This window comes from Diadema antillarum, unplaced genomic scaffold (assembly GCF_040938485.1).
Source record: "Diadema antillarum isolate AM-2024a unplaced genomic scaffold, OU_Dant_1.0 seq00000830_RagTag, whole genome shotgun sequence".
Classification (NCBI taxonomy): Eukaryota; Metazoa; Echinodermata; class Echinoidea; order Diadematoida; family Diadematidae; genus Diadema; species Diadema antillarum.
The window spans coordinates 494,401-520,907 of NW_027271706.1; the positions used below are offsets into that span (position 1 = coordinate 494,401).

A 26,507-nucleotide genomic window follows, 5' to 3' on the forward strand; every position below is an offset into this window, starting at 1 on the left:
TTAATCTTTTAAGCAAATATGTATGACATAAGTCGTAACAAGAAACGTTCGTGGTCCTTTAAGCTATTAAAGTGTACAACTCATGGCGAGGGAGTGTTTACAGAGAGAGTGCTTACTTCTCGCATTACTATTTACACATTTGCTGTAACTCTAATAATGGCGGAAAGGCTTCGTGTATACTAAAACTGTCTGGTTTATTAAATCCCCTCAGGGGGTTTATTGGCGTTAGCAATGTAATGTTACGACCAAAATCACATTGAAAATGATTGCGCAAATAAGCTCTGAATGAATGTTCTGACGGTTTATTCATAACAATATCGTCACTACATTAACTTACACATAGTTCCCTATTGAAGTTAAAAAGAAGTTCTGACTGATTTTGATGTAATCCCAAGGAAATGTCCGAAAAAAAAACAAGATGCTCGATGTACGGATGAATGGTCCGCTCAGATGCAAGTCAGCGATAATGATCCAAAGTATAAATCCACGGGTGATACATGCAGAATCCAGATGTCATCGGAACTCATCGGAACGACGAAATTTTGGCATTCCGGGGATCGGATGAGCCGACAAACGGAATTTGGGGGCCCTGTTTTCTAGCAAATCCAACAAAGATCTGACGTCGATCTGGGTAACCGTATCAAAGGCTGGTAGCCCCCCGATATCTGTCATCTGTACGTCTGATTGTGATTGGGGGGGGGGGGGTGATCTGAGACTGACACAACACTTCCGACAATCGCAGAACACTAGTCCCACTCAATCGGTCAGTAATCGGAGTGTAATCAGACCCAGACTAGATACTGGGCTGATTTGCGCCAAAATCGGCATTTGTGTATGGAAGCGGGTCAAACAGACTCTCCAAAACAGTACAACTCCTGACGATAAGTTCACTGAAGTGAAATGCCAATTCCATGTATCTCTGAAATCTTTAGATAAGAAAAAGCAAGAAAAGATACTTTTTGTGTTGCTTTTTATTTTAGTTTCGTAAACGCAACTGTACAGCCCAATAATACTGAGGGGGCCCTGGGTCTCGACAGCAGCATTAGGGGTGATTGGGATCGGAGTATCCTCCATTGCTGAAGCCTCTGAAGCCGTAGGCGTAGAAGTGATAAGTACGATAGTCCATTGGCACTTGAGATGGAGCTGCTGGCACTTCAAGATTGATAAATCCAAATGTACTCTTGGATTAAGTCAATGCAGCAAGTATTACTAGAACACATCGGTGAAATTATTTTGAGAAAAGGCGGTCAATCCATTGAAACTTATGAATCTGTACAGTTTCTGTGCTGCTATCGCTGGATGAGAAGTCTACAACAGTTTGTGGCGTCACTTAAAATGGAAAACGGCATACGGAAAATATAACAAAAAAATCAACATATTTTCACTTTTCTGCCATTTTTATCACTTTATTTACCTCACTCAGAAAATGGGGGATATTTTTTTCTTGGCATATGTCAGTAACAAGTCGAGGGAATGTAAAATTTCACAAAAAAAGCTCAATTTTATGGAATTCGTTATATCGTTTTCTATACGTGATGTCACAAAATGTTGTAGTCTTCTTAACCAGCAGTAGCGGCACAAAAATTTAACAATTCATAACTTCTCAACGGATCGTCCGATTTTTCTCAAACTTTCGCTGATGGGTTTTAATAGTATTGCTACATTCACTCAATTCACATGTTTTAAAAAGGTATTGCAAATTTACTTGAAATTTTAAACTGTTTCAATTTTTCAAAAGATAAACTCTCCAGATCTATCATAAAACATTCGTCTTTCACTACATATAAGTAATTATAAAGAAATAACATGACAAACACAGCAGTTTCAGAGAGCGCTTCCTCGCCAAAATCGGAAAACGGCTTCCGATCTAATTTTATGCAGAGACGTCATTACTAGGAAACAACACAGCTGGCACCCATCGACCGAGCTAAATGTGTATACACTATCCATGCGAAATCGCACATGAAAGATGTTACTGGGAGGATTTTTGTTTGGCAAATTAATGCAGTTTTAGTGTGATATGTTCCGATTTCTATAGTAGGTTCAGGGAATTATAGTTTTCGAAAAGTACCACCATGCCAGTTTCATATGTTAAACCACGAACAATGAAGAAAAAATCAGACGTGTTCTGACTGATTTTTCCCCCAATTGACAGTACAACCCGACGAACGTGGCCGGGTTCGTTTCGTGCGGAATGCCAAGTATCTGCGTGTGGCCAAACATTCTTTGGTATGCTCGGAACACTTCAAAGATGAATGTACAATGTATTGATAAATCTGTGACCATGAAGAAGAAGTGGGTTTCCTTTGTCGATTTAAGTTAAAACTGTTTTCAATAACAACAATCAATTAAAGCACCAACAATCGCATGTTGTACACAACGAACTCTTTTCATCGCCAAGCCCGGTTCTTCTACTAACTATCTGGTACGAGTAGGCGGGTAGTAGTGGAGTGTTGCGGTACGCCCTGGTGCAGCTTCATGCTCAACTGCAGCTGAGCCTGATGAGGCCGACTCTTTAACAAGACCGTAAGTTCCGGTTTCACAGGAGCACATATGTCAACAGAAAAACAAAAATCAAGGGTATGTAGGCCTATAGAACCATGGTATCTGTCTCATCTACTTGGGTTTCTAGATAGAGACATATCCTATCGTATCAATTTGCCACTGTACTATGAATGATAGTTTGGTCCGCTACCATGACTACTTATTACGCCGGTCAGTAAATTTTCAGCTAAAAACGCCCTAAAACGAGCATTTCAGCCTTACTGAATCAGCTCTAGTGGAAGATCTAGGCCTAATCTATTCCTAATTGATGTTTGCCTTATCGATTTTATGAATTAATCCAAAAAAGAGATACTTTTCTTCCACAAGTCTCATAGCTGCCTTCCAAAAACACAGCACCATTCAATATTCAACCGCTGTGTGCCACACTGCCACTGCGGTATAGCCTGAGGACTACGTTGATACACAAAGCGACGTTTGTTGCGACACGGATTGTCGCCTCCTGCTCGGGGCGACAATCCGTGACGGGCGTTGGCGGCACGGATTGTCGCCCCCGTCACGGATTGTCGCCTGGCGACAATCCGTGACGAGGGCTGGCGGCACGGATTATCGCCCGCCCTCGAAGCACATTTTGCTGGGTAATATCGTTCTGGACATAATCATTGAAATACTAACACATAACTTACATGGCTACATCCATGCAAACATGCCATGTAAAAAGTCATGGTGAGGTTTCAAGGAAGTGTGTATGTGCGCGTGCACATGATAATTTAGTGTCCGTTTGTGCGTGTGTGTGTGTGATGGAAGAATGTGTTTATTATGTCAGTTTTTTGCGTATGTGTTTTTTAGCTGCGCGTGGGGAGGGATACCTAGTAAGCTGTTGCTGGCATAAACGTTGATATTGATTTTATCAGCAGCTTTGAATTTGATGAGTTTGTTTGGCAGATTTGTATATGAATTCGGAGTGGAGCTTGCGTGCGGGCGGATGCTGCTTTTCTGCATACGGTCCATTACGTCTTATTTATCAACATTGGGAAATCGTTTCATCAGGAAGGAATGTGGTATCGGTTCGGGTGTGCGTCGGTATGTGGGAAGGGGGTTGCATTTCGTTATTGCAAAAGTTTGTTATTCTGAAGGCTCATTCGTCCGAAGGCTCATTCGTCCGAAGGCCCATTATTATGTATTATGTATTTGGGTTGGTGAATGTGGGTGTGGGATGATTTAGGTTTTGTTTAATCAGGGGTTGGTGGGTTGGGGATTGGATTTGAAGAAGGATAGTTATAAATGGTATGACAGATGTTGGTAGGATTTAATATTTAGGTGAGATGTAGGCCCTATTATAGATTTGTTTCGGTTGGGGAGGGGAGGGGGTGGTCGGGTTTTTTTATGACTGATTTCATTCTAGATTTGTGTAATGTATTTGTGTTTTTTTATGTATATGCCCTTGTAAGTAAGAAGGTGTTACATGATCCAAACCAATATATTCAAGGAATATAGGTTTGGTAGGGCCCTACATGTCAAAACTTTCTCGTGAAGAAATTATTAGTAGGGTTGGTCTATAATCGAGTTATCTATGTTGAAGTGAGATTATTTGTAGTATAAATTGACAAATGGATTTGTTTGTGTGTCGATAGCCATTTATAACTTTTTTGTTCATGTTACACCCAGAATGGGTCGATTTATGAATGATTTGAATGAAATCAATAAATATCAAGGAAAAAAGTGTTGAGTTGGTTTATTTGCATTATGAGGATTTGTTTGAGTGTTTGTTGGTGTGTGTTTGTATTACGTATGTATTAGCGGTGTGCAATGGCAGTTCGTTTGTGCTAAAATCAACTAACGATTGACAGATTTTTTACGGCGTGTGGAAATTATTTGCTCATGCATAAAGCATGCCAAACCTATTCTGGGACAAAGAATAGTGGTATGGACGTTCTAGTTTATAAGACTGATGGAAGAAAATGACTGCAGTGAAAAATGAACAAAGACAAATAACATTTGGGGAGGGTACCTCCCTCGGTACTCACACACTCTGAAGGCGTTTGTATTGCCACAGTAGCGCCACTATATTCCACATACACACGTAAGCATACAGGCACACGTATACACACAGACAAACAAACCGCTACCACTATACAACCACCACACATGCACAGTTTCTACATATTGTATTATTATACTCGAAACACACGCACATACACACACACACACACACAACAAATCATACACATCACATATCATGCAGCTCACAATACACACACACACACACACACACACACACACACACACATACGCATAACTTACCAGTCATACCCATCCCACCAAACTTAACACCGGAGGAACCACCCCGAGCCCGGGGCGACAATCCGTGTCGCAACAAATTTTTTGCCAACACGGATTGTCGCCTTCGAGGTCAAAAACTGGGAACTGCACAAGCGTCACGGATTGTCGCCAGGCGACAATCCGTGACGGGGGCGACAATCCGTGCCGCCGGCGCCCGTCACGGATTGTCGCCCCGAGCAGGAGGCGACAATCCGTGTAGGGGCGACAATCCGTGTCGCAACAAACGTTCATATCAGCTGCTAGCTGCTATCAGCTGTGCGCCGCGGTGTGGGGACGATTACGCACAGCTGATAGCACCAACACTACGTTCACACCCATGTTCACAGCAACACCTGACTTGAAGTGTGCTGTTTTTGGAAGGCAGCTGAGAGACTTGTGAAAGAGACACTTTTTTCGGATAAATTCATAAAGTCGGCAAGCCAAACATCATTCACGAATAAATCAGGCCAAGATCTTCCACTAGAGCAGATTCAGTAAGACTGAAATGCTCTTTTCAGGGCAATTTAGCTGAAAATTTACTGACTGCCGTGATACTAGTAGTGGATCACACTATAGAATCGTAGTGCTCAAGTAATACGAAAGGATTTGTCTTTACTATCCTGGGCTGGCCATCTTTCTACAATTCCAACGTTAGATTAGAAACCCAAAGAGAAGAGACAGCTGCCATCGGTGTATAAGCCTACATACCCTTGCTTCTTTTTCTCCTTTGAGATATATGCTCCTCTGCAACTGGAACCTACGTTGTTGTTGAAGAGTCAGCCTCATCAGGCTTACCTGCAGTTGAGCATGAAGCTGTTACCAGGGCGTACCGCAGCACTAGAACACCAAAAGTAGAACCGCGCTCGGCGAAGAAAAGAACGTGCGATTGTTGGTGCTTTAATTCGTTGATTGTTGTACTAGTAACTGAAAAAAAAAAAAAGGTTTTACTTAAATCGTCAAGAGAAGCCCATCTAATCTTCATGGCCACAGATTAATCAATACATTCATCTTTGAAGTGTTCCGAGCAGCTTGGCATTTTGCATAACACAAAGTCGGCCGCGCTTGTCGGGTTGCACTGTCAATTTGGAAAAAAAAGGAGGCCAGAACACGTCTGAAATTTTCTTCTTTGTTCCTTGTTTAATATCAAATGATTTTATGAAACTGCTATTGTGGTCCCTTTCGAAGACAATAATTTCCTAAACGTAATGTAGAAATCGGAACATATCATTCTAAAACTGCTTTAATTTGCAAAAAAAAAAATAATCCTCTCAGTAACATCTTTCATGTACGATTTGCATGGCTAGTGTATACACATTTACTTAGTTCAGTCGATGCGGGCCAGCGGTGCTGTTTCCTACTTATGACGTCTCTGCATATCATTATCATATATAAAATCGAGAACAGTTTTCCGATTTTGGCGAGGAAGCGCTCTCTGAAACTGCTATTATTTCTTCATAATTACATATATATGGTGGAAGACAAATGTTTCATACTAGATCTAGACAGTTTATCTTTCGAAAAATTGAAACAGTTTGAAATCTCATTTGAACTTGCAGTCATTGTTTAAGGTCACAAGCCATATCAAAACGCCGAACGGGACTGGATCGTCCCAATCTTAACAACGAGTATGTAGCTAGTATCCCCATTCCACAGAGATTTCTCTCATCGGTCACTCATCGGATGCAAAAGTTATCGCTTCCGGCCACCCATCGAATCGCAGTCCGATGAATCTTCGAGTCATCGGACGATCTTGGCTCATCGGATCACCGACCGACATGTCTGACACTCACCTGATAGTCGACCAACCAAGTCGGATTCTTCGGACTGCGATCCAGTACACTGCAGTGTGTGGCCGGAAGCAACAAAATTTGCTTACGATGAGTGACCGATCAGAAAAAGTCTCTGTGGAATAGGGTTTAACGGTTATTGTCCAAAAAAAAAAGTTTACCAAGCGCCAGTGTTGGCTGATCACCCTGAATTTATAGACCGTTGGCCTTCAGATGTCACTAGCTTTATACGATGAGTGTGGAGAGTGATCCCAGCACCAGCGTAAATCCGCAGCGAAAAGTGGGGGATGATCGGCGATAGTCATCACATATAGCCGGCGCAACGGTGGGGTCCCCCACATTTTTGCAGAAGATATAGTGAGTGAGTGAGTGAATGTTTGTCCCCCCCCCCCACACACACACACACACACGCACGCACCTTTTATTTTGCATAAGACATAAGATGGGAGGGAAATGGCAGTAAATAAAATTGTAATATAGATGTCTAATTCTGTTTATGTAATAATGTAGGAGATACTTATATCTATCGGATTTCTCTATTTTCTTGATTCAAGTCGATTAAATCCCCAGGGGCATCCATCCCTTTTTAAGATGGGGGCAAAAACTATGAAAATATGTGCGAGGGAACGGAGCGACCGAGAGGGGGAAGGGTATGAAAATAAATAGGTTACCTTCTCCCAAAAGATTTTGCAATTTCAGACCTGCCATTCAGAGATGTAGTGCATTTGGTGAAATATTAGATATTTGTTGACAAAGAAACGTCCATATTTAGGGAAATGTGCTGGAATAGGGTGTGGAAAGGGGATAGGCCCCTCCCACACGAGGGAGATTTCGCTTTCTCAGGCCTAAAACTCAGAAATATGGTGCAAACTTTTGGTGAGATATTCGATTTTTTTTCTATCAAAAGAGTCTTCTTCTTTTGGTTGTCTCTCGAAGTCCGAGGAAGACTAGGTGTTGCGCCCTCGTTGATGTGTCCGCATGTGACTGGGAATGCAGAAACTGGAGACACACATGCGATTCCAGGTAGGACATGGAATGCCAGACGGTGGAACACAGGTAGATGCAGCTTGGTGCCGTCTCTCCCAAGCAGCTGCAAGGCGATGGAGGCGATCATCTTCACAGGCAGTTACAGCCTTCTTTGTCAGGGCTCGCCAGTGATATCTGTCTGCAGCAGCAGTCGAGTTCACGGGATTGTAAATGCGCCTATTTGAGGTTGGCCTTGAGATTGTCTTTTATTTATAACGTTTCTTGGGACGGCCTTGCTTGCGATTGCCGTGTGACAGCTCGCTATAGAAGGGATCCTTGATTCTTTCATGCGGATGACATGGCCAGACCAACGAACCTGAGCTTGGAGGATTTTGGCTTCAATGATTGATGTCCTGGCCCTGTCCAAGACCTCTTGGTTTGTGATGCAATCTTGCCATCGAATATGCATGATGGTCCGCAGAGAAGGCATGTGGAACTGTTTCAACTTTTTGGTATGCCTGCGGTACAGGGTCCACGTTTCGCAGCCAAAGTGCAGAGATGAGAGGACTACTGCATTGTACACCTTGAGTGTGGTTGAAAGGCAAATGTTCTTGTGTTGTAGGGCTTTCATGCGTAGTCTTCCAAGTGCCGAACCGGCCATTTGTATTCTTGCTGCTATTTCATTGTCCAGAGTACCATTGCTGGAGAGCGTACCGCCCAGGTATTTGAAGTTTATGACATTCTCAAGCTTAGTGCCGTTAATTGTGATGCTTGGCTGGCAGGATGCACTGTTTGGTGCTGGCTGGAGGACTTCTGTCCTTCCAAGCCTGATAGTCAGGCCAAACAACTTTAACGTTACAGAGAACTTGTTGACGATCACCTGTAGGTGGTTCTCTTTGTGTGCCATTAGAGCACAATAATCCGCAAACAGAGCTTCGAGAATGAACCTCTCTAGCACCTTTGTCTTCGCTGCAAGGCGTCTCACATCAAACAGCGATCCATCTAATCTGTACCTAATGTAGATGCTAAGCTCAAGGTCACTGACAGCGTGGACTAGGACTTGTGCAAAGAAGAGGTTGAACAACACAGGGGCAAGCACACAACCTTGTTTTACACCATTGTAGATGTCAAATTTTTCGGATGGTTCGCCATTTGACAGAACTTCACCATTCATATTTTCGTGGAACAGTCTAATAAGTGTGGTGAACTTTGCTGGGCAGCCAAGTTTCCTAAGAATTGTCCAGAGTGCTTCCCTGTTGACACTATCAAATGCCTTTGTTAGATCTATGAAGACATCACAGAGGTTCATATTCTGTTCAATGCATTTTTCCTGACCCTGTCTCATAACAAAGACCATGTCGACTATATTACGACTGCATCGAAAACCACATTGTGTGTCAGGGAGGTTTCTCTCTGCGACTGTGGAGGTCAGCCGATTCAGAATGACACGTTCAAGAATTTTTCCAGCAATCGACAGGGGGATGTGCCTCCATAGTTCCCGCAGTCTGCTCTGGAGCCTTTGTTTTTGTATAAGGCAACTATCGTGGCGTCACGGAAGTCAGCTGGCATTTTTTCTTCATCCCAGAAACTGGTGAGAACATTGTGGAATTCCTCAAAGGCCTGGTCGCTGAGTGCCTTGTACACCTCTGCAGGAATACCGTCCTGGCCAGATGCCTTTCCTGGATTCATCTGCTTGATGGCTTTCTTTACTTCGGCTATGGATGCGGGGACATCAAGATCCTCTTTCATTGTTTGCAGTGGGACCTGGTAAAGCGTAGCTTGCTCAACTGCAGATGAGTGATTCAAGAGTTGACTGAAATGCTCTTTCCATCTCTCATTTATGCCAGTCCTGTCCCTGATCAAGGTGGTTCCGTCTGCTAACAGAAATGGACAGGAGCCTGATTTTGCAGGGCCAAAGACTGTTTTGATGGAGCTCAAAAGAGTAAGAAAATTACAAACTAGTATATAGAGAAATGTGCGGGGAGGGAATGTGGGGGAATATTCCCTCCCACACGAGGGAGATTTTGCATTTTCACACCTTAAATTCAAAGATCTAGTACACTTGGTGACATGTTTGGTGTTTTTTCTATCAAAACGCAAGAAAAATAGATACTTAGGAAGGTGTGCGGGGGAGGGGATGGAACACCTCTTCCAACACGAGGGAGATTTTTGCATTTTCAGACTGAAGAATCAGGGGTCTGGTGCACCCATTGAGTGGTATGTTTGATTTTTCTTTTTTAATGAAAAAGCACGAAAAATGTATACTCAGGGAAATGTTCACGGCGAGGAGGGATATAGCCCCTCCCACACAGGGGGACTGAGTGTAGAGTGGGGGATACTTCCTCCAACAATACTGAGAATTTGAATTCTCAGACCTAAAATCTAGAGACATGGTGCACCCATTTAGTGAAATAATTAATTTTTTGTTTGTAATAGAAACAAGTAACGATTACGTGTATTTTGTTAAATGTACTGGGAGAAGATGATGTGGAAGGGGGATAGGCCCTCTCCAACACGAGGGAGATTTTGCATTTTCAGACCTGAAATTCATTGAAAGAGTGCACACTTTTGGTGAGATATTCGATTTGTTTATCTGTCAAAAATGGGAGAAATATGAGCAGTACATTGAAGGAAACATGTGGGGGAAGTGCTGGAAAGGACACCCCTTCCACACAAGGGAGATTTTTGCATTTTCGTACTTGAAAATCAGAGATTTCGTGTACTCCTTTAGTGCAATGTGCAAAATTTAAAAGATTATATTCAGGGAAATGTGCGTGCGGGGTTTGGGAGAGAAAGTGGGAGGAGGATAACCCTCTTACACACGAGGTAGATTTATTACATATGATGCACATTTTTGGTGAAATATTCGATTTTTGTTTCTTTCAACAAGAGAGTACAAAAGAAACTTATGTGTGCTTCCAGGGGGAGAGTGTGGAAGGGGAGACAGCCCCTTTCCTCACGAGGGAGATTTTGCATTTTCCGGCTAGAAATGCAACGATATGTGACCCTGCACTTCAAAACAAACAAAAAGTCGCCAGACACGAATTTTTAGTTAAGACCATATTCTGAAAGAGCAGACTTTAAGCTTTAAAATGATGTATAACTCAAATCAAATGGACTCTCCTAACCTATCCAAATATTGGAAAGAAAGCACAAACTCAGGAAAAGTGTGAACTGAGAAAAGAGGCTCTGAAGTACAGTGTCTATTCAAGCGCTTAATCTTTACCAAACCGTGCTGGCTGTGCGTTGAATGGGACAAAAACAGGAAGTAAACCACCAGAGTAACAACAATGAAGGGATTATCAGATTAAACTGAAATCAAGCATGCCTCATTAACACATTCTGTCCATAATTAATGCCAACTTTCAAAGCAGTAGCACTATCCTTTCAAAAATTATTAGAGTTGAAAGTGAAGAGTGTGGACAAGGTTTTTCAGAAATGAAAAAGCGATTCTAAAGACCGGCACACCTAATCACACTATTCTATCAAAAATGTTCGATTATAAACTGCTAAAAAAACACACTTTCCTGCCCGTTTTATGATACCAAATTTTAGCATAATGTAGAAGAAGACCCGGTCTTTCAGAAGATATGAAGAAGTCAAGTTCGGCTAGGTTGACCCATTTCACTTATTTTCAGTCCTCACGCAAAATCAGTGTGTGCGACTTTATGTTCGTTTTGAGGTGCACGGTCACATATGATACACACTTTTGACGAAATGTGAAATTTTTTTTCTATTAAAAAATAAGGAAAATAAAGACTAGTATTTAGGGCAATGTGAGGAGGAGGTTGTGAGAGGGGTATTACTCCCTCCCACACGAGGGATTTTTTTTCTTGTTATTCAAAGATCTGGCATACATTTTTGGTGTTACGTTTGGAAAGTCGTCAATCCTCAAGGATTTGATAGTCCGTAATGTGGGTATTCCCCAACTCCTCAAAACTTTGGCATCATTGAAAACGGAAATGACAACATATATACACATTTTGACGGCAAATTGTGGACATTGTCGATCAAAAGTGTACTAAATCTATAGGGAACCCAGCTTCGGAAGGGTTAATTGGAAGGGGATATCATCGTCCCATATGAGGGAACTTTGGCATTTTCTAAGTGAAAGATCTGGTGCACACTAAAGATGAAATATTAGGAAACTTGTTCATCTCAAAAGTGTACAGACAGGGGCGTCGATCCGTTTTTACGATGGGCGCAGGGGGCAAAACTGTGAGCGGGAAGAAATGTGGGAAGGAGCGGAGCGACCGAACGGGGGAAGGGTGTGGGGGAGGGTATCGCCTGTCCACACGAGGGAAATTTTGTATTTTCAGGCCTGAAATTCATCAATCTGGCACACACTTGTAAAATTTTTGATTTTTTTTTTCTTTCAAAAAGTAAGAAGAATAAAAAGGCCCCCTATTCACAGACATGTGATGATCAAATGGCAGTATCTCGGCTCTTGTTCCGAGTGTGTGACATCACTGTGTAGGCCTACTATAAGAGTATTGAAGTTGACGGGGACGGGGAGGGTGTGGGAAAGGGTAGCCCCTCCTACACCACGGAGCTTTTGCATTTTAATAAATGAAATAAAACGATCTAATGCACACTTTTGAGGAATATTTGTCAACCCGCAAAGAATACCAAGTCTAAATCTATGGATAGGAACCGAGATGACTTTTGATTTTATTTTGATTGAAGTGACATATCTGTTGCGCACGTTCTGATGAAATATTCTGAAATTTGTTAGTCTCCCAAGTGTGCTCAGTGTATAGAAGGGGACCTAACGGGGGAGGTATTGGAAAGGGTATCCCCTCTCGCACGAGATTATGCTTTTTCAGAATAGAAATCCAACGATCTGGTGCAGATTATGGGTAAGATATTTGGACAGTTTTTTATCCAAAAAAGGCAGGAAAATTTGCCTTATTTCGGAAATCATTGGGGAACAAAGTGACATGTTTGCTCTTCTTCATGTCTTTGCCCTCCAGAATCGACAGAATTGCATATGCAGAATTCACATGCAAATATCTCGTATACGTTTTTGACGGAATTTAGGAAATTATCAATTCCACGCTTTAAGTCGATATATTATCTTTGCGAGCGAGCACTTGAAAAAAAAGTATAAAAAATCCTGAAAGATAGCATACTGTTAAGCTATGTTTAGCGTATGAACGTCATAAATATGCCAAATTTATTACAATCATACTTTTTTCTTCTTTAATTTTTTCCTCAAATTTCATGGGAGATAATTGTACATGCCATCCCCCTCCTCCAAGAGCTGGATGATGTATCCCCCATCCCCCACCCCCCCCCCGGAATTACGCGCATGGATCACAGTGTCAGCCAACACTATAGCTCTTGGGAGACTTTTATTGGGCAATAATTGTTAGCTACAAGGCTTCATCAAGATTCTGATTGCGAAGATTGGTCAAAAGAAGAATAAAACTGGGAAAGGACTCAATGCAAAGACCTCCTCTAGGAGTCGACGACCCAGTCCCTTTAACTTCAGCGTTTTAAAGTGGATTGAAACTTATTTAGATATGGATGTCAATTTAGTGAATGCAGCAATGTTAGTAGAACACATCAATGAAAGTTTAAGGAAAATCCGACAATAGGTTCACAAGTTATGAATTTTTAAAGTTTCGGTGCCGCTACTGCTGGATAAGAAGACTACGACATTTTGTGACGTCACGTATAAAAAACGATGCAACGAATTCCACAAAATCTATTTTTCATGATAAATACCCATTCCTTCGAATTTTTATTGACTTATGCTCAACGAAAATTTATTCCTCCTCCCCCTTTTCTAAATAAGGTAAACGATGTGCTCTTTTTAAATGCCAGACAAGTGAAAATATGTTGATTTTTTGAATATTTTCTTTTTCCATAGTGACATAACAAACTATTGTAGACTTCTCATCCAGCGATAGCAGCACCAAAACTGTAAAGATTCATAACTTTCAACTGATCGATCGATTTTCCTCAAACGTATTTTACTTATGTGTTCTACTAATTATTGCTGCATTTACTCAGTCCACGTGTCCATTTGGATCTCTTTAAGTGCCAGCAGAATTTCCTGTGCAACCACCTCAAGTGCCAGTTGACTATCGTACTTATGCACTTCTACGCCTATGGCTTCTGAGTATTCAGCAACGGGGGATACTCAGTTCCCAATTACCCTCATGCTGCTGCTGTTGAGACCCAGGGCTCCCTTGATATTATTGGGAAGTACAGTTGAGTTACAAACTATAATAAAAAGAAAGATAAGACAAAAGTATCTGCTTATGATACAAGTATTGTAGTTTTGAATTGTGGTGCTAAGCTTCTTTCTAAAGACTAACGATCTAAAGACTTCAGAGATACACGGAATTGGCATTTCACTTCTAGTATTTTGGCACCAAAGTCATATTTTCTTTACATTGCCTTATGGCCAAGCAGGATTTAGATCGCTGACAACTGCAGAGCTTGTTTTGCTTGAGCAAGCAATCACACAACACAGGGCAGGGAGTTGATGCATGGCTCGTCAGGAGGTGTACTGTTTTGGAGAGTCCGTTTGACCCGCTTCCATGTACGATTTCCAATTTTAGCGCAAATCATCCCAGTATCTGGTCTGAGTCTGATCACCATCCAATTACTCTGATTACTGATCAGTCGGACTGGTGTCCTGCGATTGAGGGAAGTGTTGGATCAGTGTCAGGTCACCCTCGAATTACCCTCCAATCGCAATCAGATGAACAGATGACAGATATCAGGGCTACCAACCTTCCATCCAATTACCCCAATCAACGTTAGATCTTTATTGGATTATCCAGAAAAACAGGCCATTGTCAGCTCTAAGATCTGTATTATCTACGACTGACGATAGTCAGGTTCTGCTATGAGATACACTGTAAATAATTCCCTATAAACACGTCGTGAGTTTACTGAACAAAAAAATGCAGCTCTTATGCTATTTATTTTTCCAACGAAAATCCAGTAACAAAAAATATATATATTTACAATACTTTCCTACAAAAAACCCTAATACAATTTCATTCCTATTTACACAAAAAATTATAGAAACGTTCAGGAGCAAATCAATGAGATAATTATACTCATAATTCCTAGACACTCTAAACAAATCCTAGACCCGGGTTTAATCAAATATACCTGTGGTTCAATACTCTATCCTATGCGCACGTGTGATTTCAATTTATACTGTCCGACGAGGATGGGGGTGAAGCGGGTGATGAAATAGTCCGTAAGGTAATGCAGAGGTTGCCAAGATAATCGGGATGTCGCCGAGTTAACGAGGATGTCGTCCGGCTGGCGGGACTGTTGTCGTGTCGACAGGAATGCCCCCATGTGCACCGGAGGGCTACCGAGTTCACGGGAATTCTGTCCAGCTAGCGGGAATTGCCCTAACGCTAACCGAGATGCCGTTGAGATAATGGTGATGCCGTCGAGTGGAGTAGCGATGCCGTCGAGATAATGGTGATGCCGTCGAGATAATGGTAATACCGTCGAGCCCAGCTCGTCGGTGTCGATCTATATGGGAATATTATAACCACCTCTCATATGACATTACTTATTCACAGGGTAGTAGCAATCATGAACCGCAGTTCAATATTTCCCTACACCTAACCAATAATGCTCCTGTATAATACCATAATTAATTCTTACACCATCACCGAGACCTACATATACCTACTAGAGCTACTAGAGAAATAAACCACCGCCATATATATAATCATATACTCACTTAAAATATGAACATTACAGGTCATCTCGTATATAAACTATATCACAACAGCAACAAAACCAACTACAACTGTATTCTCTTAACATATATCCGTTTCTCATTTAAATCCTTCAGCAACCAAATTTACATTCTAACTTATCATTTACCAAAATTCTAACTTCATTCACTTTAACTATGAACAACAGAGCCTGGATTATATTTTCCTGATACAACCATAGAAAAACAAAATACACTGTATCCACAACTATCGCTGTAAATTTAAACATTTCACATATAACATTCCCCTGCTGACTTGGCCTGCCTTCCTGCCAAACTACAACAAAATCCTATTTTACCATTATACAACATATCCACTCTTACATACATCATAATCTATACTCTAGCATAATTAATTCACATATTATAGTGAACCAGCGAACATAACATAAATCTCTATATGCAAAAAATATAACAATAATGACAAATTCAGAATATTACAAAAACAAACTTATACAGCTACATAACTACTTACGTCTGATTTGGTGTTCAGACCCTGAAGTAATGGTGAGGAGGAGACTTCAGCTGTTGTCAGTGCCTGCAGCATGTCTTGCGCGTGCCCTGCACTTATGCGTGGGGCTTCTATGCCATGATTCTCCTGCCTGAAATGCAGCGCTGCGTTGCAGGCCGATCAGCAACCTCTCTACTCCTATCACCTGTGAGTTAGAAGAGCATGTCCTGCTCTGACAGATGTTCAGATCCAACTGATTTTTCCCTCCAAATTTACTTTCCTTGTCGCCTCTAATATAACTCCACCCTTTACAGTGCTTAAACTGGTTCCAACTAGCTTTCCCCTTTTTATTACATGTCCCTTTTCTTTCCAACTAATTCTCCCTTTTTCTTTAAACCTATCTATCCCAACTATCTCCCCTTTTTTAATACCTATTCTTTCCTACCAACTCTCCCTTCCTCAGTTAGCTATTCTACCCTGACTCCCCTGAGCCTCCCTCTTTCGTCTACACTGTCCTTTCTCACTGACCACTTCTCTCCACCTGGCTTGCCTGATTCTGAATGTCTATGCTGTTTACTTCTGCTGTCCCCATTTCCCACCTGATGGCTTGCCTGAACAAAAGAATCTTACACATCCCACACTCGCACTCTCAGTCACAGCCATCGTGACAGCCATCTTTATTGGATTATCAAAACAAAAACAAAAAACAGGGTCCCCAAATTCCGTCTGTTAGGTCACATTTAGTCGGAACTCATCGGAAAGTGGGAAATTGCATTTTGGGGATCAGATGAGCCTCCGATGTTCAGTGGAATGGGGCCTTCATCGGTGATCTCGCCTCATCGGATCACGCCCAACACGTCTGACACTGACCTCATAGTCGACCAACACAAATCGGATTCATCGGACTGCGATACGCCACGCTTCAGTGTGTGACCAGAAGACAAAACAACTTTGTTTCCGACGAGTCACTGATGATAAAAGGCTTTGTTGAAGAGGTCATAGCAGTTTGTAAAGCCTCAATAATTAAAAAGCATATTAAAATTGGATATCATTAACAATGAGCACTTCAAAAAGTGAAATGAAAAAGCGTTGACTCTGTGGATTTGTGGTACAATCGAAGACTATTTATGAACACTAATTAAGACAAAATCTATGCGAATTGAATGGGACTTTTAAACATGATAAACATTGACATTTATTTCCGCTTTCACTCATAAACATGACACAAAATAAACACATTGGATTTTGGAAGATAACCGGTAATGATTGACACACAATGACACATAACGCAGATTCAAACGAGACAGTTACAAGTAGAGATTTCCAGTTTTGAAGTAAGTAAATGCAACCTAATAGATACAATGTTTAGGTATATAATGTTGAATATATGACATAATAATTGGGGGGACGAAACTTTAACTACATTATTATGCAATTAAGTAAGTCTTTACTAAGTTTAGTAGGATTAACTTTTTGAAAAACCAATAAGTTTGTATACAATGGGTCCCCCGAGAAAGAGAGAGATGGGGTAGGGAAAATAGTGGTAGACTAAGAGAAACATGATAGAAGAACACAAAAGCAATTAACGAACATACTTAGGAGTACGTGCATGCATTAAAAACACCCAGAGGCAGTACAGTACAAATATATACACGAAATATACATCTAGTTGAATGTTGATGAATGCAAAGAGACTTAACCAAAAAAAAAACACAAACAAAACTCCCACTAGCCTGCATGTGTGCATACGCTCACTTTCTTTTTCTCTTATGAATGCGTACTACCCATTGTGTGTCCATACTAGTGGGGACGGAAAGTGGAAAACAAAAGGAATCCCAGGTTACTAAACCAAACGAAAAGACTACAGTTATGCAATGGTGTGTCTCAGATGCATGTGTCTGGAGATATCTACAACAGAATGACTGTTTTCTGTTTTGTTTCGTTTGTTATGTATTTCACTGAATAATCACAAAGTGCACTCTCACTTCTTTAACTTGTGCGAAGCAAAACAAAGAATCAGGACGATTATTAGGCCTCTTTAACCCACTGAAAATATAATGGTCCATGGAATATAAATTACAATTGTTTTAACGAATGTGTAGAACTTATGGTAAAAAAAAAAGATAACAAGGAATCACAAGATACCATCATCATTCAAATTGGCAATACCCCTGTTGTAACTCTGTTTCGTATCCTCTAACTCTGTTGGTGATTTTCCTCTTGTCTTTTTTATTTAACTCAGAATTGCTTTGGAAAGCTCCGGAGCTTTTGCAAGACGACGACGATAAATGTCCAGAAGGAACTCAAAAGGGCGATATTTATGCTCTCGGTATCATTCTCTATGAGATGGCTACGCGACAGGGTCCTTTTGGCAAATGTGTCCTAGGCCCAAAAGGTTGGTATGTTCATAGACATGGCCTGATTGTTTCCGTTATTCTGCCTAGAAGCAATGCCAAAGTAATCTCAGTCTTTTGAAAAGTATTGTCAGAATCATTGTATTGACGTGACGGTTCTTGTCTCGCCTGCGAAAAACATTGAACCATTTTCGAAATCATCACCGGCAAAATACACTGCACTGCTACCGACACATGTGTAAATCTTTGATAGTGATATTCAGCATTCATGATATTTCAAGTATGTTATACATGCTCAAGGCCAAGACTTTGTCACAAGTAAAGAGAACAAAACGAATAGAGCAAAATGTTTCACATTCAAGCGTAGTACACGGCACGGTATCACTATTATTTTCCATTATTCTTGCATTCTCGAACTTAACAAACTTGTATCTGAGCTGAATTGTATGTAGCTGAAAATAACGAAGGGGGAATGGTTAATGGACTGTTATCTCATTGTCGCTTAAACTTACTCGCAAAGTACTATTTGCGGCTATTTGGTTACTCTACATTTATTGCAATGAACTTATTAAATCTTCAACGAATGTATTGTCCTATAACTATTACTGTTAGATTTACATATTGAAACGACTATAACAAAAAAAAAGTATACAAGGAATACAACCTATGTAGACATTTCTGGTGTAACATTTGTGCATCATTGAATAAATTCGATTTAATGTTCTTCATTGTTCATCATTTCAGGTGGTAGTGTACTTATTTGCTATTTGATATGAATAATCGTTAACAGTATCACTTTACCTCTTAGACCAGGCGTCCACTAGGGCGCGGACAAGACGTGGAAAGCGTTTCCGCACCTTCGTAACACTTCCGCTCCCTCTGCAAACCCTCCTGAAAGAATCCCGCGATGTGAGCAGCTTCGCGAATGAAAGCGGAAGACACCCGGAACGTTTTAGGACAGCGCGGTGCCGATGCGGATCTATGTATGCAAGCGTCCGGATCCGATGCGGACGTTTTGTGATCAAGACATGAATGAATCAACACGTTCCGCGAGCGAAAGAATTTTGAATGTTAGAAAAAAAAATAAATCCATGCAGCATCATACCAGTGAAACGCAAAAAGACCAAAAAGGGAGGCGAGGTCCCCATGCTATAGCCCAACAGCCAAATCTCTCTTCCAATGATGAGGAACAGGCTATCAGCATTTCCCAGTCCCAAATGAAGAAAGCAAAGCAGAAGGCAGTGGATGTTTTGCCAACACTAACTAGGAAAAAGAGGAAGCAGCACCCTCCGCTCCGAGTAAACTTTGTTTTTTGTTTCGTTCTTTTGAGATATCACTCTCATTTGAGGGATTTTTAATAGTTGTCATTACATCGTATATACACAGAACATTGTTTTGTTCGTTTTAAATGTGACCGCCCAACCCCAAACCCACAAAAGTGGAACTAGGTCAAAACCTACATACATATGTCAAAGCACTATGTTCTAAGCTTGGAAAATTATTTAACTTGTTTGAAAATGACCATCCTAACCCATTCAAAAGGGACCAGGACGAGCGCTACCTGAGCATCTCTCACAGCTGGCATTTGAGGCAATAGAGCAAAGGGAATTTCGGCTGGTGTGACCTCCATGACGGCTAGCAGTCAAATGAGAAAAATCGAAAGTCGGCTCCCAATTTATAACCTTGCCCTATTTTCTTATACAGTGTACTGTCCGCATATCTAACTTATATCCTAATTGTCCTAGTTCATGATTTTGCCACTCGGGTGTAATCCTAGATGATTGTGTCCGCGCTGTCCGGCTACGATTAGCATATTCCGGAGTGATTCCTAGGACACTCCTAGGAATGTCTGCAGTCAGTCCGTAGACTAAGAATGTCCCAGGACAAGCCGATTCGCACACTTTCTCCGCGTCTGACGCGGACAACATGCCGAAATGACAGAATTTGCTTCCGCAACCCTTCCTAGGCTTGTCCGCGCCCTGGTGGACATCAGCCCTAGAATATGAAAGGAGCCCATTAACCAAGGTAAACGCAATTGTTTGAAAGTAGCATTGGAATTCACGTGTGGTCAAGCGTGCAGCAGATCAGGTATTTTTGAACCGTAGGTCAATAACCAAAAGCATGGTTCTGTAAACTGAAATGTTCCAAATTGCTCAGCACTGGAGGAGATACCCAATTTACAATGGATCCGTCTATTTTTTTCAAGCGAAGCTTTGATTTAGTAGCATATTGACCGCTATAATGTAAATGAGGTTGGTATTGTTATCATTTTGTGGGTTTTTTTTATTTCGGTAGAAATAATAGAGAAGATAAAGAATCCACTGACACCAAGTAACCCGTTTCGGCCACAAGTAATGGACATCGAGGACTGTCCAGCCTGTATGCTGACCACCATGCAAGAGTGTTGGAGGGAAATGCCAGAGGAACGACCAGATATTAAGGCAGTCACTTCCAAACTCAAGCCACTGCAGAAAGGGATGTGAGTCTGATATATTACAAGAAACATCATCGTTTGAAATGAACAGAAGATTCAGAAACCCCGTTGCTAAAACATTTTCACGCACTTAAAGAAATCACCCCCTCCCCCTTTACGGACATTTGTGTTAGTGGGTTGATAAAACGGGTCTAGGGCAATTACCCCCTAGGCAATTACCCCGGATCCTTCCCCTGGCCCAAAATCCTAACCCTAACCCTAACCCAAACTCTAACCCTACCCCTTATCTTTACTCTAACCTTACCACTAACCAGTATTTAGCCTGGGGGTAATTTTCCTCGGGGGTAATTGATGTTTAAGCTATCGTCTGTTCCTAACTTGTCATCACGAATCAAACACAAATTTACATGAAATACTAGATATTCCATTTTATTAGTGAAGTCATAATAATTGCCTATGATGGAGGGGGAATATAATTAACACCTACACTGGCGATTTGCATAAATAGTCGAGACAAACCTGCAGATTTTGGTAAGATAGAAACCATAGAATACCAATTTAAGCAAATAGCGATCGTATTAAATGCTTGATTCCATTTCGAATTCCACAGAGCCCCAACTAGCAGCACGTGTTCATTAGCTTATCATGATTACTAGTATCATTATCACAATCGTTTGTAGTATTTGTAGTAGTCGTAGTACTCCTACTGCCTCATTTTTGCGCATTTTGTTGGGGCGCTGTGGCATAATGAATAAGACTCCCGACTTCCAATCAGAGGACCCGAGTTCGAGTCCCACCGAGTGCTTACGTCCTTGGACAAGATGTTTTTACCCACCAGGTCCCTCTCGACCCAGGTGTATAAATGGGTACCTGGCAACGCTGGGGTAATAATAATGGCAGGGCCCTCTGGTAGAGCAGTGGCAACACTGAAGAGGCTACCCTGGATAAATAAGACCTTATTCTTATTATTGTTATTATAACCACCATCCATTTGAGACGGGTGCTATATCCATCTTTTGGCGGATGCAATGTATATAACAGGAACAGGTTCAGTCTTATTTCTAATCATTAAAACGTCTATAAGACAACAAGTTTAAAACTACTTAAGTACTTGAATGAGACCGGGAACTAGGAAAATAGGCAACCTGTTTTACTTCACCATTACTACAACAAAGCTGACGTTGTATGTAATAGCATTTGCTCACAAGTCATATGGTATGACAGGAAGCACATGAATTGTGCGTTGCATGCCTTCTTACGCTGGAAAATTGAAATTTGTTCCAATATCATTGAATCAAAGTTACAAAATACGGCTTGTGAACTTCAAAAAGTGACCATTTTGCCTTCAAGGCGTGCTCACTGAAGCGTGACCCGACGATATACACTGAATTCCTCATGATAGGTAGCTTGGAAGTGCAGCTATTTTCCCCGTGTTTAGATTTCCTCGAATGTTCCTGATTCAGAAATTACAGCGATTTGTTTTTGGGGGAACTTACTTTTTGTTTAGTGTTTATTTTAAAGCACTAATGCTCGGCTTTTGTTTCATCTGCATAATGGTAAATTATGCCTTTAAGCAGTTCGCAACTTATAACAATGAGTTCAATGACTTCAAAGCATTAGTGAAACGCCATAGCCGAACAATTGTGTGCATTTTGTGATAAAAGCACCAAACTTCGTACAAAAGTTTACAATTATATTCCAAATAATTCAGATATTGGGCCATCGTAAATTGCCCCCTCAATGGCCAGGGCAGTCATTTTCCAAACTTGCCGCAATAGATGCAGTTCTTTTAGAGTCAAAATTTGCTAATTCCAGAAGAAAAAGTCGATAACATTTTGCACACATTGTGACACAAGTGGAAAATTTAAATCAAAACAAATTTAGATATTGGGAAATCGTAAATTCTGCTCTCGACGGCCATGATAGCCATTATTCTAAAATGACCGCCGTAGATGCCATTCTTTTATTAACAGTTTGGAAATTCCAGAAAGAAAACTCAGATTTTGGACACAGATGGAAAATTACATTCAAAATAACTGAAGATAATAGGCCATGGTAGATTGTGCCCTAAAATGTCATAGCCCCGTTTTTCAAAATGGCCGCGAAAGATCCCTCATTTGGGGGTGGAAATTAGTTGATTTCAGACGGAAAAGTCAGTAAGATTCTGTACTTAATTCAAAACTTTTGTTCAACATAAATTCACATATCAGTGTAATGAATTGCGTCCCCAACGCCCATGGTTGACATTGATGCCGCTTATTGTATAGTAAAAGTATTGGGTCCCAATAGAAACATATCAAATACAATCGATATAATAATAGATATTTTTGCTAAATAAAAGGCTATTTTACATATGTATGTCTTCTAAAAGTATACAAGTTATATTTTATAACAGCTCTTCTTCATATAGTCCCATGCGTTGAATTATATGATGTTTGTGGGAAACTTAATACACCGCCATTGTCTCTAAATATTCTTTACTCTTTCATTAGAAATTTTGCAAGTATACCAATTAAGCATACATTACCTCGCTGGATTTCCATTCTAAATGTGCAAAAGTTCCCGGTTTCGGAGGGGGATAACACTCCCTCCCCCTCAACCTCCCCCTTTGCTTCACCTCCATGGACTTAGTTAAAAGATGCACACGTTTAACAAGAATTGAGAAAAAGCACGGTCTAGCCATTCACATCGTCACTGCATATTCATTTTTCTTTAAATTTTCCAAATATGCCACCTTAAGTGCACATTTGCATTTCAATTCTAAAAATGCAAACGTTCCGATATGTGGCAGAGAGGATATACTCTCCCCTTTTGGTACACTTCCACGCAGTGATTACCGTGAAGAGGCACACGCGGATCAAGAGTTGAAAGCTCCTGCACGTTTTATAGCCATTAACATCGTTCCAGGATATTAGTTATATTCTTACTTTTTTATTGAAAAATTTTCAAATTTTCCACAAAAAGTGTGTTTCAGATTGTTGAATTTCACTAGAACTGCGAATGTTCCCTAGTGTGGCAGGGGACTCTCTCCCTATCCTCTTCCACCCCCCCCCCCCCGGAAAAAAAAAACAATCCTGCATACAGTCATGTATGTTTACATGAATCTTCGAATGTTGGTGGATTCCGACAAGGGAAGAAGTTAAAATGCCGATTAACTTTCCTGATAAGCAGCACATAATATTATTATGTGCTCTGACAAACTTTCCACAACTTTGCGCCATAACAACAAAAGTCATACTACAGACCGTACATCACCTAAAGATACCGGTCAAGTTCGAATTTTGGTGAAGTTGGACACAGTCCATGGTAAAAAGGTCAATGAACTTACATTAGCCTTTGCCTTTTTTACTTTTGTTGTTCCGCGAATAATTTCTTTTAACACCACATTGCGAATGATATGATGTTCCTTCTGGAATAAGCAAATTTTCAAGACAAAAAAAAAAGAATTGTGTGGTTGCCATTTTGACAAATAACTGTCATAGCCATTGCGGACACACCTTATGAAGGCTCGATATGTATATTTACGAAATTTTGTCTTCTTCTTGCGTTCGCAAATTTTCAAGAGAAAATACTACGGCTACGGCAGCCATTTCGAAAATTGGCTGCCATTACAGTTAAGGATTTTTTTTTCTTGGAAGTTTATTATGGAAAACTATTCAAATTTATCTTTAATTTAATTGTCTACCTGTTAACGAAATAACGTTGGCATCTTTTACTGGAAGTACCATTAAAAGAAAAAAGGCATCAATGGCAGCCATTTTGAAACATAGCTGCCATGGCTGTTGAGGACGCAATTCAACTCTGGCCTTATATCTAAATCTATTTTGAGTATAGTTATCAATTTATAGGCATAATTCTATGGACTTCTCCTTCTGCACATTGACGATTTTTTACATTTAAAAAAAATGGCATCTTTGGCGGTCATTTTAAGAAATGGCTCCCATGAGAGTGCCATTATACAATGACCTCTGATGTTATTTAATTTGGAACATGATTTTCCACGTGTGTATCAATTTTTATTGACTTGTCTTTTTGAAATAAGCAAATTTTTACGAAAATGGAATCAATAGCGCCATTTTAAAACATGGCACCCATTGAGGTTCTGGGTGCATTTTATGATGACGTATATGTAATTCTTCTTGAAAATAATTTTCAACTCGTGTGCAAAATCTCATTAGCGTTTCCTTCTGAAATCAACCAAAATAGCGTCAATGGCGGCCATGTCAGAAAATTGTTGCCAGGGAAGATGACGGTGCAATTTTCAATGACCTATCATCTAATTTTATTTTGAATGTAATTATCCACATGTGTGCATAATCTTACTGACTTTTTCTTATAGCAAATCTTTACCAAAAATGGCATATATGGCGGCCATTTTGAAAAAGTCTGTCATTTCCCTTGAGGGCGCAATTTACGATGTGTCAATATCTAAATTTATTTTTGATGTAATTTTTCACTCGTGGGCAAAATCTTCATGACTTTTCCTTCTGAAATTAGCAAATCTTTACCAAAAATGGCATCAATTGCGGCCATTTTTAAAAATTGCTGCCATGGTCGTCGAGTCCCGATATCTACATTTATTTATTTACAAAATGCACAATTGTTTCATTTCTTTCATTTCATTTTATTTCATTTCCGGCCAAAGTATACAATATGACAATTGCATGTAAACAAAGTAAATTACAATGTAACTGTTGCATATCCAAATGAGATTTAAATGCACGTCATTTGTTTACAATGAGACAATAAACATACTTTAGATGAAGAAATACATGGACAAAATGTGACTGAATCATAACAAAGAAAAAGTCGGTAATGGAGGGGACTGCTAAAAAGCCAAGCTTGCAGAATGCAGTCCCCTCGTGACTAGTAAAAATTGTGGTAATAATGAAACGAAACAATTAGACATGTTCCTCGGGAAGCAGCAAATAACAGAAGTACGCACACAAACGCACACACAGACAGAAACAAAGCAGCTCTTTTACATACGCGTGGAAAGAGTAAACAGGAGCTCAAAGGCCAGAAAGGGACAGGAAGAGGACAGAGGAAGGAGCAAAGGAGGAAGAGTTCAAGAGTCAATGCCAAGGCACATGAGACTTTGGTCTTACCGAGAAGTGGACTATATATGAATAATGTATTGTAACGGTTATGAAATAAATTAAACAAAGTTAAAGACGTTAGCAGCAAAGAAATCAATTACCAGCTTTCAAAAATACAAATCCCCAGTGATATAAGAATTCAAATACTACAAGTTTTCTTTAATTTCAGAGTAAAAGTGTTGAAACTTAGAGATTCTTTTATGCTGCTGTCAAGGGAATTCCAGAATTTAGGGCCAGCGAAAGAGAATATAGACTTTGCAAAAGTCGTCCTAAACAGTGGTAAATGAAATTCATTAGTTTCTCAAGTGGGGTATCAATGTACAGTTTTATTTTGAATAAACATGGAGTCAAACACAAAAGGAAGGATATGATTTATTAGTTTGTACATAAACTGTCCTAAATTCAAACAATACAAGTCCTTGATTTTTTAAATATTATTTTGATGAAACAAGTCATTAGTATGACATCTCCACGATTCTCTACAAATAATACGAAGAGCTTTGCAATAATAATATTCTTTCGAGATATGAAGAATAAGTGTTACCCCAGCCGAGAATGCCATAATTCAGATAAGGTAAAATTGAAGATGAATATAACATAAATAAAACATTTTTGGGAAAATAAAATTTAACTTTATTGATTACGCCGATATTTCTAGAGATTGACGGCAAATTGAATCGATATGCAAATTCCAGGTGAGCTTATCGTCAAGAATCAAACCTAAAAATCTAATGGAGGAAACTTATACGGCTATATTATCAACAACAAAAAATGTTCTGAGGTAATTTTTCCAAAGAATTACTGAAAAACGTACATTAAGTTTTTTGAAG

At 40.2% G+C, this 26,507-nt stretch overlaps 1 protein-coding gene across 3 annotated transcripts in view; it reads left to right on the top strand.

Moving 5' to 3' along the window:
• Positions 1-26,507, top strand: part of LOC139740059 (speract receptor-like) — a 527,367-nt gene that overhangs the window by 371,829 nt on the left and 129,031 nt on the right. For all 3 annotated transcript variants that reach the window (XM_071650652.1, XM_071650650.1, XM_071650653.1), the window contains 2 exons: positions 18,033-18,185; positions 20,440-20,623. In XM_071650652.1, coding sequence (XP_071506753.1) covers positions 18,033-18,185; positions 20,440-20,623 — 337 coding nt within the window. The remainder of the gene's footprint in view (positions 1-18,032; positions 18,186-20,439; positions 20,624-26,507) is intronic.